General features: G+C 38.2%; 2 protein-coding genes across 3 annotated transcripts; one reads left to right on the plus strand and one right to left on the minus strand.

Moving 5' to 3' along the window:
* Positions 1 to 4740: 4740 nt before the first annotated feature.
* Positions 4741 to 11211, plus strand: LOC139934930 (uncharacterized). Of its 2 annotated transcripts, XM_071929356.1 has the most exons (5): positions 4741 to 4868; positions 7687 to 7725; positions 8574 to 8687; positions 8736 to 9112; positions 9595 to 11211. In XM_071929356.1, exons 1-4 carry the CDS (start codon positions 4817 to 4819, stop codon positions 9101 to 9103), a joined length of 573 nt encoding a protein of 190 aa, XP_071785457.1. In that variant the 5' UTR covers positions 4741 to 4816; the 3' UTR covers positions 9104 to 9112; positions 9595 to 11211. The 2 variants fall into 2 exon arrangements, with proteins under 2 accessions (XP_071785457.1, XP_071785456.1); XM_071929355.1 differs by having other exon boundaries at positions 8574 to 9112.
* Positions 11212 to 11744: 533 nt separating this feature from the next.
* LOC139934411 (acid-sensing ion channel 4-A-like) lies at positions 11745 to 14974 on the minus strand. Its single transcript, XM_071928635.1, has 3 exons — positions 14787 to 14974; positions 13950 to 14041; positions 11745 to 12063 (listed from the first exon to the last, which is right to left on the minus strand). The coding sequence occupies exons 1-3, from the start codon at positions 14972 to 14974 to the stop codon at positions 11945 to 11947; spliced, it is 399 nt and encodes a 132-aa protein (XP_071784736.1). The 3' UTR covers positions 11745 to 11944.
* Between the last annotated feature and the right edge of the window lie 527 nt (positions 14975 to 15501).

Genomic DNA, 15501 nt, shown 5'->3' on the forward strand with positions numbered 1-15501 from the left:
ATTATTTGTAAATCTGTGAACTTTTTTTCTTTTTCTTCTTTTCTGTACCGAAAGTGTGTAATGGCTTTAACCGATTGTTTTTATTTTTTATTTTTTTTTAATTTTTTTAATCAATGTTTTCTGAGGAAAGAACAAAATCATATATATTATTATTATGGCCTACTCTAATAATAATTAAAAAGAAACAAAAAATAAAAATATGGAAAAAAAAAAATACTCCGTCAGAATTTTTTCGGATTCCTGTCCGGATAAATTATGCGGAACTTATGCCGTTAATCAATAGACTAAGTCTACTTATCATTTATGTAAGTCGACTGGATGAGATAAATATGTTGCTTAGTCGACTGGTTGTTTTGCATAAGTCGACTTGAGTTGATACCAACGGTTCTTTTCAGAACTACCCCAACTCATTAGATATAGTCATTACATGGAGTTATCGCAAACCTTTCTATATAAGTTGACTTTAGCAAGATAAAATATGTCGGTAAGATGCCACGATAATTATAAGTCGTCTTGAGGAGATAAATTATGTAGGTAAAAAGTGTGGGATGTCACACTCCTTGGAGCCCCGTGCTCTTCTCTGCCACAAATAAGTATTCGCCTCTCAGCAATCATTTCGTCAATTAAGTCTGGAACTACCAAATACTTTATCGAAATAAACGTTGAGCAGAGGACACTATTGCATTGGTATACTCAAAATAATTATAAGCATAAAACCTTACTTGTTAACGCGTTATGGAGATCGGTAGTTGTGAGAAACGGCTCCCTCTGAACATGGAGGTACCTCCATGCTTTGAAGTAACGTAGTTTTCGAGAAAGAAGTAATTTTCCACGAATTTGATTTCGAACCCTCTGAATTATCAAGCATCTGAAAGCACACAACTTCGTGTAACAAGGGTGTTTTTTCTTGCATTATTATCTCGCAACTTCGACGACCAATTGAGTTCATATTTTCAGAGGTTGTTATTGTACAAATATATTGAGATACACCAAGTGAGAAGACTGGTCTTTGACAATTATTATCAATAGTGTCCAGTGTCTTTTTAAAATGATCTTCATCGAAAAGTTGAATCAAAAGCCGTAAAGTTGCCGTCAGCCATTCAGTTTCTTCTGTTTCTGTAAAAATACAAGTTCATAATTTGTTTTACTAATGAGATAATACATAGATTGATCAACAACTATCTTTTTGAAAAGATGTAACGAAATACTAATTGCAGTTTATGATTCGATTCATCATGATCATCATCACCATTCTCTGAATCCATCATGGGGGACGTATAGAGCCGCCCAACCCCGCATGCGTTCTGATGCGGATTGCCACGACTGCCGTGCCCGAGACTAGTACTGGTAGTCCGCGTCCAGCTGACGTACGAGGTCGAAATCATGACTCGGTTCGCCCAAAAAAAAACACAAAAAAAAAACACTATACAAAAATATAAGAATAGGAAAGTAGTATATGGGTATTCTTACCATGCAGACTTAGATTACATTCTGGTCGAAAACTGCTTAATAAATTGACCCTGGAACATTAGAGGTTACCATACTGTATAGGCGCGGAGGTTACAACACTACTAGCAGTAATAGGCACGGATGAGTCGGCTGACCAAAAACCTGATCCAGAACCAGACCCAGAACCAGAGCCAGAACCAGAGCCAGAACCTGACCCAGATACTGACCCAGAACCTGACCCAGAACCAGACCCGGAACCTGACCCACATTTAGTGCCGGAGCTGAAGCTATAGAACCAGGGCTTTTAATGTGCACTGACTTACGGTGAGCAGAACCACAAGCACACTGGCGAGGAAGAGACGTGTAGATGTCATGATGGGGTTTAGCAACTCAGCTCGACAAAAAATTGCTTAGAATGTTGTTGATTGATATGCAACTGATGATCACACTTGCAACTGTGCCAAATACACTTTTCCTGACAGCTTGCAAACAAACAAAATGAAGTTTGGTTTATTTTGCCATCTACGATTTCTTATTTGGCAATTTTCTGTTGGGTTGTTCTTTTGTTTCGTACGACAAGTTTTCGTTTGTGCAAATTGAAACACGTGTCGCGAACTCCACGCATGTTGTTATTTTTTTTGTCACTAGGGGACAAAGAATGCAATTTTGAATGTATAGTGTTCATTAGATAAATAATTATTTTTTTGTTATTGGGAGGTTTTTGATCTAATGTTCATCTTTATCCATTTCGTTTTCCATCAATCAATTGGCCTCTGTGTATTGTCAAGTTTTTATTTTCAATAAGCAATGCATTCATAAATACCTCAGACAGTTTCGCTATTTCTATTGGTGGAAAGCGCATCACGTGGGTGTGTATAAACCTTTGTTTATGACCGGTAAAAAGTGATAATTCATGGGCGTGACACGCGACTTTGCACCTGTTCTTATAAGACAGTTTCTTCATTCCTATTGGTCGAGAGCAACGGCTAAAACAGTTGTGCCATAGCACGCGATACGCGCGACGCGCACAGCATTCCCTTATAAGGAGTTGTTTACCCGAGGGCGGCGGAGGGCTTTACCATTTCATAGCTGGAGGGGTGTTATGTTGAAAGAAATCATTTAACAATTATAATTTATGCATTTATTTTACTTTTTCACCAAAAAGTGATGATGTTTTTGACCAAAAAGGTATTCATGAAAGGGAATCAAAGTGTGTTGAATCGGTTTTCAATTAGTGGTTTAAACCCGCCGAGGCCTGGTTCTTTATATTATTTACCTCGACTTCGTCTCGGTAAAACCACTAGTTGAAAACCTCTTCACCACACATTGATTCCCTTAATTAAACACCTGTTTTCAGCAGCTTTTGAACTGGTTCTTTATACTATTTACCTCGACTTCGTCTCGGTAAAACCACTAGTTGAAAACCTCTTCACCACACATTGATTCCCTTAATTAAACACCTGTTTTCAGCAGCTTTTGAACTCGTTTCTGTTGCATTCCACCAAACCGCTCGTTTCTGAAACAATACTGGAGTGGTTTTTGCTAACAAAACAGTTTGATGGCAGTTTGTTATATAATCACTTAATGTAATCCACCATATACATAAACTGACACACCTGTTAGAAGTATGAGATCGATCGGCCATTTGGGTCACGAAAAAATAGTGTGAACCGATTACACATTTTTGCAGGCTATCGATTATAAACAAAAGTTAATGAAACGTTCACTGAGCGATGAACTCCAAATGGAAATCAATTTTATTTATTTATCATCAAAATATGACATTCCAGACAAACATTATTTTCAGAATGTACGTTTTCAACTATCATCGTCAACACACTGTAAAGGTTTTTATGTAAATCTGTGACCTTAAACGATTTTGTTCCCCAACCAGTTCTGTAATGTTCCCTATAGGGCATTGGACACCTTTGGTATTTTCAAAGACCAGTATTATCACTTGGTGTATCCCACCACATGCATAATCAATGACAAAACCTGTGAAAATTTTGAATCAATTAATCATCGAAGTTGTAAGAAAATTATGAGAAGAAAAAGAAAAAAAAAACATGCTGCATAAATTTATTTGCTTTCAGGTGCATAAAAAGTATACGGAGTAGGTTTTATGCTAATGATTATTCTGAGTAATTACCAATAGTGTCCAGTGCCTTTAAGCAAATTTGTTCTCTGCTTAAAGCAGCTCTATAATTGGGCCATGGTTCCAATTTCGTGTCCAATGAGACGCTTGGTGGCAGCAGACTTGCCAGGTAAGTCATTGTTCTCGGTAATACACAAAACATTGCTTAGAACTATACGTAACTATGTAACTTTCACTTGGTAAGTCTGCTGCCACCTAGCGTTCCAAACACTACCATAAGGTCGAAGAGAGCAAACTGTTTTCAACATTTCACATCTTGTTCCATCCTTCGCTCGTCCCCCAGCGCCTTGGCTTAACCAAAGGCGCTTGGATAGACAAACGTATCAAGCACGCTCATGGTCTATCCAGAAAATTCCCAGTCCCATCATGCAACACATTTTCACTGGTTCTATCTCTATGCACTGCACGCATGACGTACTTCCTGGTAAAGAATCTATACCCAAATAGCCAATCCCAGCGGTCCTGGATAGCCGCTCGGGCCGAGCGAAGTTCCATACACACCTGACACAAAACGGACTAGTTTACAAAAAGCCATTCAGGAATTGTGGACACAATACCATGTGATACTATTTGGTTTGGGTACAATTTCTCCGGGTATACACTCACAACAAACAGTGCACTTGTATAGGGGGCACCATATCTCAAAAAGGCTAATACACGTGGGCTTCATGACTTATGTTAAGAAACGAACGCACGAGCTGTGTGGTGGAATACAAAAGAAACGAGTTTGAAGGCTGTTAATGAAAACAAACAAGTGTTTGCTTATTGAAAAATAGAACTATGACAAAACACAACGGTCAATTGATTGAATGAAAACGAATTGGCTTTAGATAAACATCAGATCGAAAAACCTCAATAACAACAAAACAATTATTGAATAAAAATATAACAATTGAAAATTCGCTCCAAATAAGCATTCTTTGTTCCCTTTTGTTGAGAACACGTGCAGTCCGTGACATGTGTTTCAATGTACACAAACGAAAACGTGTCTTACGAAACAAGAGAATAAAATAAAAAGTATTGGCATTAAGAAATCGTAGATGGCAAAACAAACCAAATTTCATTTTTGTTTATTTGCAAGCTGTCAGGAAAAGTGTATAAATAAGCAGCTATTGCGAGTATTTGTCACTCTTGCAAGTGTAATCGTCAGTTGCAGACCAACCAACAGAGTTCTTAGCATTTTCGTCGAGTTGAGAGATTTCGAACCCCATCATGGCATCTACCCGTCTCATCCTCGCCAGTGTGCTTATGGTTCTGCTTGTCCGTAAGTTTTGTACACGTAAGGGGCACTGGACACTGTTGGTAATTATTCAAAATAATAGTTAGCATAACAAAAGTTACTGGGTGACAATCAATGGGGAGCTGCTGATAGCAAAACACATTGTTAGAAACGGCTCCCTCTCAAGTAACGAAGTTTTTGAGAAAGGGGTAAGTAATTTTCTCAGTCAAATAATAAAGACTTTAGCTAAAGTTATTCACTGTTTTTTCGTGCGAATTCGATATGACAAATAATTGAGCAAAAATTTTCACATGCAGGTTTGCTATTATCTGCATAAAGTTGGGATACACCGAGGGAGAATACCGCTTGAAAATTACCAAACGTGTGCAGTGCCTGTATGATTGTTTATGTTTTAACTATTGGCCTTTACGTTTGGTACGTATATACATGGAAGTGTATTATGACGTCATATCGAGAGAAAAAAAATCGAGCCCTACTGTCCACCAGGGCGGAATAGTGGCGCCCGATTTTGTTTCTCGATATTTATTTATACAGTTCCGAAAGATACACTTCGTATGTAGGCTATTGTGTTCATTATAGATATAGATACTTTGTTTTGCTTATTTTTGCAGCAATACGCTTTAAAGCAAGTGGACACTATTGGTAATTCTTAAAAAATAATTATTACTATAAACCTTTCTTGATTACGAGTAATGGGGAAAGTTTGATAGTATAAAACATTGTGAAAAACAGTTCCCTCTGAAGTGGAGTAGTTTTCAAGAAAGTAGTAATTTTCCACGAGTTTGATTTCGAGACCTCAAATTTAGAGTTTGAGGTCTCCTGAAAGCATGTAACTTTGTGTTACCATGGAGGGACAAGGGTGTTTTTTCTTTCAAAATGACCCCAGGGGCCAAATTCATAGAGCTGCTTAAGCAAAAAAATTGCTTAAGCACGATAACAGCTCACTTATTTTACACATGTTACTGGCCAACATTTCATGCCATATACATTGCTTATGACTAGTATTAAGCTGTTGTTTACTTAGCATTACAATTGAGTGTAGTCTTGGCCGGTAATCTGATTTTACTAAGTAATGAATTTTTTGCTTAAGCAAATTTTTTTGCTTAAGCAGCTCTATGAAATTGGGCCCAGTACTCACTAGGTGTTATCCCAACACTTTATAATAACAAATCTGTGATTTTTTTTACCCATTTGGTAGTAGAAAAGTTGCAGAAGAATAATACAAGAAAAACATCCTTGTTCATCTTTGTGTGCTTTTAGATGCATTTATATAAAAGGCTTCACCTAAAATTGTATTTAAGTCACCTGGAAGTGGTATTTTTTTCAAAATAAATCTTTTGCCACTAATATATGTGTTTTGATGAGTGGAATGTGAATAAACAGTTAACTAAGGTTTAAAAAAAATCAGTTCTTATGTTATTTACAAATTTAAGAGTAGACCCCGACCCGAGAGGGCACTGTTTGTGACGTCAATCGAGGCAGACTTTGCCTGTAATGCGTAGAGTAAACCCAATTGCAAAGTACATGTACGGACCAAGTTGTGAGTTTGTACGTTTAAAAAAAAAAAGTTTTTTTGTTTTTTCCCGGCAATGCCGACCAGGTGTATTGCTGCTGAATGCAGAAAAACACTTTTTGAAATGTACCAACTCACGACTTGGACGTACATGTACTTTGCACGTGTGTTTACTATATACGCATTGCAGGCAAAGTCTGCCTCGATTGACGTCACAAAAAGGGTAGGCGGAGTCAGCCCCCCAAACAAATTTATATATTTTTTAAACATATAAATCGTGACAAACAATTAATAAAAAAATTGTTTTATTTTTCGTAAGCATATACTCTTATGTTTGAAAGAAAACAAATTCTTTTTCCAGGTGACTTTAATTATTAATATTGAGTGAGAAAATACCTCTTTCTAAAAAAAGAGTTACCCCAGGGGGAGCCGTTTATCACAATGTCTTATATCAACAGCTCTCCATTGCTCGTTACCATGTAAGTTTGTATGCTAACCATTATTTTGAGTAATTACCAAATTAAAGTGCCTTTAAAAATCAACAAAACTTAAATCCGAAAAATAGACGTGAGGCAGATACAAAACGACAATTAAAGGGTATATAATGAAAAAAAAACCACAATGTCCACAGGTTTACACTAAACGTACACAGTTTGAAGATAATGATTGTAGAAAGCTTCCCTGAAAATATTACGTGCTGAGGTGCTGCAGTTATTGAGAAATGAGTAAAACAATGTCATGCAGTAAGTAAAATTTGAAGGGAAGCTTTCCACTATCATTATCTTCAAACCATGTAAGTTTAATGTAAATCTATGGACATTTTGAAAAAGTACCCAAATCCTTTAAAGGAAAATAACAGAATTGGTTTTTGCTAACAAAACAGTTGCTGACAGTGTAAGCACTTGATGTAATCCACCATATACATAAACTGACAAACCTGTAGAAGTTTGAGATCGATCGGCCGTCTGGGTCACGAGAGAATAGTGAAAAACCGTTTACAAATTTTGCACTGCTTTGATGCCAAAATGAAAATAAATAAAACGCTCACTGAGCGATAAACTCCACACGCAAATAATATGACATTTAAGACAGAAATATTTCAAGGGATGTTTTCAACTATCATCATCATTAGACCGTGTAAGTTTTATGTAAATCTGTGGTCTTCACTATTTTTGTTTCTTACCAACTCTGTAACGTTCCTTTAAGCGACAACGGACTTCTTTATGGTAAATTTTTTTGTTTTCCTTCAAGTTTTGAGGTTGTTAAAGGATACAACATTTTTTTTATTTTTAATGATTGTTGGATTTGTTTCCCTTTCTTTTTGCACAGAAGCATGTACGGCATGGCCATGGAACAATCACCACAACAGTAAGTATTTTTTAGTGTCATTAGGGGGGAGGGAGTGACCAATAGAATGTTCAAGTCTCGCACGTATTCGAACATTGGAGCCCGTTCAAAGGTTGTGTCATACATAAGTCACGTTACGCAAGCAAAAACGTGAACGTGAACGTCAGTGCATTCAATGTGACGTCACCAGTGCGCTCAATGTGACGTCACCACATTGGGCTTATTTCATGCTCACGTATGACGTCTGCACGTACGAAGCTGACGTGAGAAATGGTAACTTCTCGTATGCTTATAAAGTATATAAGATTTTTTTCAACAACATTTTCTGACGTTCAACGTTCACGTTTTTGCTCGCGAAACGTGCAGCCATACCTCCCTATTATTCTCACGAATACACACGAGACATTGTACGTGGACCGTGTCATGTGTAGTCTTGTCCCAAGACGGTAGTGCTCGACATTGGATAGTGTGAACACGCTCAATTGTAAATCTTTAAAGCGCGCCCTCTTTCACTAGAAAGATTGACTGGCGATAGACTGGGCCTCTGTCTTTATCCGCAACGTCAGATGTTCAGGCTAGACTGGGTACACCACATCTATGTTCGTGACAAGAAAATAACATCGCCTGCTTGTTCACCATTATAAAAACCACACACCAACACCTTAGAAGTACGTTCGCCTAACGGTTGTCAACGTTCGCCAACAGTGGCGTCGCAAAACTTGTTCCAGTCGAAATTGTTGGCGAACGTCGTGCGCAAACGGCAAGTGGAACGCATCCCTGATCTCGCTTCCATGCGGTGTAAACCTTTTCTGTTGAATTTTCAATCGTAACAATTTTAAACTAATTTGTGTTTATCTTTTTGTTTGTAGACCATCGCTGGCAGCACTCTAGTGGTTCCAGTTCCCAAGAAGAATCAGGTTCCGGCTCCGGCATTAATTGCGGGTCAGGATCTGGGTCAGGTTCTGGGTCAGGTTCTGGGTCAGGTTCTGGGTCTAGATCTTGTTCGGGATCAAACTCTGGTTCTGGGTCAGGTTCTGGGTCAGGTTCTGGGTCAGGTTCTGGGTCAGGTTCTGGGTCTGGTTCTGGATCGGCTTCTGTGTCAACAACCGTGCCTACTACTACCACTATAAGTATGGTAACCTCTGACCCCGGAGATTCTAGTTTCTCAAGCTACAACTCCGTGCCTACTACTACTACTAGTGTGGTGACCTCTGACCCCGGAAGCGAAACCAGTGTGGTAACTGACCCCGTAGATTCTAGTTTCTCAAGCTTAGACACTACTACTGACAACTCCGTGCCTACTACTACTACTACTGCTACTACTACTAGTGTGGTGACCTCTGACCCCGTAGATTCTAGTTTCTCAAGCCTAAGCAGTTTTCAACCAGATGCACGCTAAGTATGCATGGTAAGAACAGCCATAATTTTAATAATACTTTCGTGCTTATAACGTGTTAATGTTTGTGCGTTTCGGCACAAAATGAAATCCCGTGAACCGAATCATATTATTCTACCAAACGTATTTTTTATAACATCTTTAAAGACTATGGATACTATTGGATTGTCAAAGACCAGTACTTCTCACTTGGTGTATCTCAACATAATGTGCACAAAATATACACAAACCGGTGAAAATCTGAGTTTAATTTAATTGGTCGTCAAAATTGCGACATAATGAAAGAAAAAAAAAACACCCTCGTCACACGAAGTACTGTGCTTTCAGATGCTTGATTTCGAGATGCTTGATTTCGAATTCTAAACCTGTAAGGTTTTTTGATAATAATTATTTTGAGTAATTACCAATAGTGTCCACTGCCTTTATAAAAAAGATAGTTGATGATAATTAAATAATTTGAAAAAAAAAAAAATAATGAACTTGTATGTTTACAGGAGCAGAAGAAACCGGATGATGACGGACAACTTGACGGCTTTTGATTCTTCTGATGAAGAATAGATTATAGATCAACGTTTATTACAATTATTTCTTTATTTTATTAGTCTAGAGTAAATTGACGAAATGAACCTACACTCAGAAAGGTTATTATTTTATTAAGCAATGTTTTACCGACATTTTTTTCAACTACCAATGTTATTTTTCTTTTCCTCCGGTGTTAATCATTTCCATATATACTGTCCATCATGTTTTAGCATTCTATTCAAAACTTGTTTAGTACGACAACAAATAAAATTTTAACATTATAATCTTAAATGTTATAATTAAAGGGAAGGTATACACTTATCATAAAATATTTATGCGCAACTTTTGAATAATTGGGATGAATAATCCCTATGACCTTTATCACGCCGTCACCGTTGTGGTCGTGTTTCCTGTTTCCAATAACGGTATTGAATGCTAACATTAATTGCGCAAACATGGCACCAGACTGTTATTTCGTCCAGCCTTAGGCCGTGTCCGAAACGGCGACTTCGGCTACAGCTTCGGCTAGATCGCGCGCGTCTGCCTATTCTTCAACACTGGTAGACGCGCTGATCTAGACGTAGCTGTAGCCGAAGTCGTCGTTTCGGACACGGCCTTAGTTTGATAATACGTTGTGTTGGAATAGAGTGAAATCAAGATGGCCACACCGTGATAAAGGTCTACGAGTGACACTTTTGACATTGTGTGTTCCTTCAGGAATTTTGTTTACTGCGTGGACATTATAAATTCTGAATTTTCGGCGATATCTTAAAAACGCTACAAAAATGAAATAGTTACAACTTCGGTTAAAAGATTGAAACAGTTGAACCGTTCCAAAATCAAAAGGTATAGACGATGTGACCTCTGACGTCACTCGAAAACCATAACATGATTCGCGCGCATACCGCCGGGCAAAACCTTTGTGTTTGGCAGCCAGCTAGAAAGTACACGCAATCTTACCATGACGCGTCTTTTTGCCCGGCAAAACATGACCTAGACAGTGTTTTGTCAACTAAGGGCGGTTTGAATGTAAGCAGAGGTCACATCATCTATACTTTCCTTTCAAGATAATGGGAATAAATAACAAAGACAAATTACATATACGTTGCATCTTGTCATCGGAGAGCAATTTACATGCAATCTCACTAGTTACATGTGCGAATTTGTACTTCATTGAGGATTGTAAGAGATCGTTAGGGAAAAAACCTCCTGTCGTGCTACCAAAGTCTTCATTTTGTTTACAGTGCAATTGGTTGCCACCAAGTTGCCTTTGAAAAGTGCTAAATGTGACACAAGGCTTTCTTAATAATTTTCTATTTATAGTTATGTGTCTAAATCTCTGTTTTATAAGAGATTACTTAAGTTATGAAATACTTATCTGTCATTAGCATAAAAAAGAGGTATCTCAATCAAAATTAAATTTATGTTAACAGCATAAGTTTCATGGTCCCAATTTCCAAAAAGCATGGTCAACGCTTAACCTTTTTAGAGAGTAGGCCTATGGCATAAAGTAATTTGTTCTTTCGTCAAAAACATTGCTCTTTTAAAGTGGTATATCGGTTACTGAATAAATTTAAATTCTGAAATGATAAACCGTTCTTCTCGCTTTGATTTTTTACTTGTTTGTTTTAAAGTCGTGTCCCTAAAAAGGTGACCCCTCTGCTGTCGCATTACCAGGTGATGTCGTGGGTGTGATCCCTGGCAACCCGACAGTTACACTGTTCCATACCCCCCTTCCCGAACAAAGATATTAGCGAGGTTTAGGTGCACGTTACGCAAGCAAATACGTGAACGTGAACGTGAAAAATTGTGTTGTTTCTAAGTGACGTCGCCACTTTGGGCTTATTTTATGCTCACGTATGACGTCTGCGTTGTTTCTGGGTGACGTCGCCACTTTGGGCTTTTTGATGCCCAAACTGTACACGTCCGCCATAAAATTTTGTTGCGTATTTCTATGTGAAATGAATGAGGTCAAAGGTGAAAGTACACGAGCTTCGAAGTTGTGACGTCAGATGTTCAGGCTAGGTGGTAAAGACTTGCGTCCGACGCGTGGCCGCTTCATCCTCAGTTTGTCATGGGGTGCGCTCCAGGAGTCGCCGCCATCACCTGGTCTCTTCCAATCGCTGCTCTTCTCAGCTCTCCTACCTACCACCCCATTCAGCCCATGGAGCTATACAAAGTCCTTTAAGCTCAATGCTCATCCCATGTACATTTCCCACCATGGTGGACAGAGTCTCCGAGAACAGATTGCCTTTTGACACCGGCGCGATAATTCAGAGTTTTCAGGCTCAAATCAACATTTTGTCTTTGTTCAATCTAAAATTATTTAACTTTAGATACATCACCAGCAACGAACATTGTGTGATAGACGTGCTCGACAATCTCCAGGAAAGTCAGTAAACTACCTCCGAGCCACAGGCCAATTGCCCCTCCCAAGTCACCTAAAATAATAAGCAAAAGCGAAATAAATTAAGCACGACGTAACTGACTTACAATAGGGACAGATGTCATGGCACTGCTTGACAGGAAGCACATTTCCATGCCAACAGAGTATTTGCTTAAAGACACTGCACCCGATTTTACGAAACGCTAGGATTCTTTAGCTATATAGGACGAGTTAATATATTCGTCCTAACTTTTTAGGATGGGTTCAATGCGTCCTTCGTCTTTGGATACGGAGCTGAACTCGTCCTAAGTCCTATAGGATTACTCCTACGTTAGGAAGAGTTTGGTGAAATCGACGGCTGGACACGTTTGTTAATGGGAGACTTTTGAACGCTAGGTGGCAGCAGACTTACCTGGTAAATTTCCATTGTTTACGTAGTTCTGAGCCTGCGCACATTACCGAGAACAATGGATTTTACCCGGTAAGTCTGCTGCCACCAAGCGTCCCAAAAGTCTCCTATTGTCAAGGACCTTCTTACCTTGTGCATCCCATGATAATGCATAAAATAACATGACAATTTTGACTAAATTGGTCTGATCGAAGTTGCTAGAGAATAATGAAAGAAAAACCACCCTTGTTGCACATTACTTTGTGTGCTTTCAATGCATAATAAAAAGGGTCAGGCCTAAAGTCTTTCAATATCTGAATGACAAATTACCTCTTTCTAAATAACTACGTTACTTCAGAGGGAGCCGTTTCTCACAATGTTTTATACTACCACCAGCTCTCTATTGCTCGTGTACATGTGTACAGACGATGTGACCTCTGACGTCACACGAAAACCATAACATGATTCGCGCGCATACCGCTGGGCAAAACCTTTGTGTTTTGGCAGCCAGCTAGAAAGTGTACGCAATCTTACTGTGACTGCGCAACTCAGTGCCCGGCGAAACATGACGTATAGCGTGTCTTGTCAACAGAGGGCGGTTTGAATGTAAACATAGGTCACATCGTCTATACTGCTAATAATTATTTTGAGTAACTACCAATAAGTGTCAGGTGCCTTTAAGCGTTAACGTATTTCAAAGGTTAGCAAGAAAATTGGGCGGCAAGCAATCAATTTGCCAACTTTGGCCCCGCTGATGAAGAGTATATGCCACACTCGGCAATAATTATTTCAAAAACATTGGCTGTAAGTTTTGCTAGAAAAGATCTCACGAAAGGCAACTTTGATTATCAACTTGGCCGTAACTACACGTTTAAAAATAAATAATATATATAGAAGAGTTTGCGGTAACGCCATGTAATAACAGTCTCTAAAATGAGTTGGGGTGGTTCTGAAAAGAACCGTTGGATTAACTCGACGTTTCGATCAGTATGCTCTGATCGTCTTCTGGAGAATGGTCACACAATTGTAATACATAATACACAATGTGACCCGCTCTGTGAAAATGAGTCAGATGTAGGCAATTTCAGGAATTGAGTTATATATGCATGGCTGGAAAGAACACATCAGCAGCAGTAATTTGGTATGTGTCTAAGCTTTGGGGGTGTATCGCGTTGCTGAGTTACTCCCGTTTGAAATTAGCCACTACACCATTTTTTTTGTGAAAAACGAATTACAAGTTAAATGATATTTTAAACTACCATTGTGTGCAAAGGGATACAAATTAGACATTAAAGTATGGTCACAAAATTGTTGTATTCATATAGCTTTATAGCCTAAAAGTAAGTGTTCTATAGGTTAACCATGTAACTAAAGATCTTAAAAAAGAAAAAGAAAAAAAAGATTATTATTATTTTTATATTTTTTACATTTTCCACCTGTCTATAACTGTCTATAACTTAATATTGCATTGGGAGACATGTGACTCATTTTCACAGAGTGGGTCACAAATGCCATCTACTGATATAAACAAAAGACACAACGTTTTTACTTACATAGAAATCCGAAGAAATTGTAGGCTTCATATTGCACACTTGTGTCAACAGCCTTGTCCTCATAATACACTTCGAGCAACAGTAAACTTTTCCTGAAAACAAACCAAAACCAAAACTCTTAAATAATCGAACTTCATGTCCCTTAAAGGTAAGGTACACGTTTGGTAATTACTCAAAACAAAATATCAACTTAAAAACTGAATTGGTAACAAGCATTGGAGAGCTGTTGATAGTATAACACATTGTGAGTAACGGCTCCCTCTGAAGTAGCATAGATTTTGAGAAAGAGGTAATTTCTGATTAAAATAATAAAAGACTTCTAGCCAGAAGTCTTTTATTCCTATTTGAAAACACACACATTCGTCCAACAGGGTGCTTTTTCTCTCATCATTTTCTCGCAACTTCGACGACCAACTTAGCTCAAATTTTTGTTTAGCTAACAATTTACCCAACAAGTACAGAAGGTAATACTGGAAACCAAATACCTCACACTTCAATGCCTCAAATCAATTGGACTGGGCCCAATTTCATAGAGCTGCTAAGCACAACAATTTTCTTAACATGAAATGTTTGCCTTGGTAAAGACAGGAGTACCAACCAAATTGTCACGTGATTTTCAGGATAAGCAAACAACAGCTGAATACCAATAACAAGCAAAGTGCAACAAGAGGACGTTTGGTTGGTAATCCTATTTTAATCAAGGAAGTCATTTCGTGCTAAGCAATTATTTTTGCTTAGCAGCTCTATGAAAATAGGACCAGTTCTTCAAATTCAAAATCTACCCGGCAAGTAGATATACACATGGTGTGACCGCAAACTATTATACAATCTTCTTACTCGAATATAGGACTTAAATCGACATCACTGTCACCAAGAAAGTGCCGAGTGAGCTTCCGAGAGTAGAAGTTGGAAGGATATTGTGCATGTGAGACGAATGGAACGAACTGGGTGACAACGTACGGCACAGGGCAACTGCATTCTTCTCCACTGGCAAACTCTTCTGTGCAATCAAGTAAGGGAGACATTTTAATAGATGTTACAATTACATCAGTGATAACGTTGCCTTGGATCGGTCGAGTTGGTCCATGAAGAGAATTTCAAACAGTTTGTTATAAAGTCGATATGGTAAGAAAGATGTTTTAAAAGTAGAATAAAATGATCCACACAATATGCCTTCAAAGTTTTAAGTTCCTGTTGAAAACTCACTCGTTTAAAGCTTCTTTTTTGTAATTTTCTTATTTGTAATTTGTGTCTCTCTCATATTGTATATTCTTTTGTTCTCTTTTTGAGCTTAGAGGCTTTTTGCAGTAGGCGCTTAACCAATGGCTTATTATTACTATTATTATTAATGTGCGTGGGTTTCCTTTTACATTGCGAACTTACACGGTCGGTCATTTTATGGAGTCAAACAATTAATGAGACTCCCAAAAATGGCGTGCCGTGTTAGTTCACGACGTATAAAGAAAATCATGCAATTTCGAGGCGTATTTGTGGGTTCATACTTTTAAAACATCTTTCTAACCACATGCATTTCGTAACCAACGGTTTCAAA

This window comes from Asterias amurensis, chromosome 3 (assembly GCF_032118995.1).
Source record: "Asterias amurensis chromosome 3, ASM3211899v1".
NCBI lineage: Eukaryota > Metazoa > Echinodermata > Asteroidea > Forcipulatida > Asteriidae > Asterias > Asterias amurensis.

Bases quoted from the DNA above. Each gene is read 5' to 3' on its own strand.
- LOC139934930 (XM_071929355.1), top strand. From the start codon at position 4,817: ATGGCATCTACCCGTCTCATCCTCGCCAGTGTGCTTATGGTTCTGCTT. The intron at 4,869-7,686 runs GTAAGTTTTGTA...CTTTTTGCACAG, and splicing joins GCTTATGGTTCTGCTTGTCC to AAGCATGTACGGCATGGCCA. The intron at 7,726-8,573 runs GTAAGTATTTTT...TTTTGTTTGTAG, and splicing joins ATGGAACAATCACCACAACA to ACCATCGCTGGCAGCACTCT.
- LOC139934411 (XM_071928635.1), bottom strand. From the start codon at position 14,974: ATGTCTCCCTTACTTGATTGCACAGAAGAGTTTGCCAGTGGAGAAGAA. The intron at 14,042-14,786 runs GTAAGAAGATTG...GTTTGTTTTCAG, and splicing joins GATTTAAGTCCTATATTCGA to GAAAAGTTTACTGTTGCTCG. The intron at 12,064-13,949 runs GTAAGTAAAAAC...TTATTATTTTAG, and splicing joins CAATTTCTTCGGATTTCTAT to GTGACTTGGGAGGGGCAATT.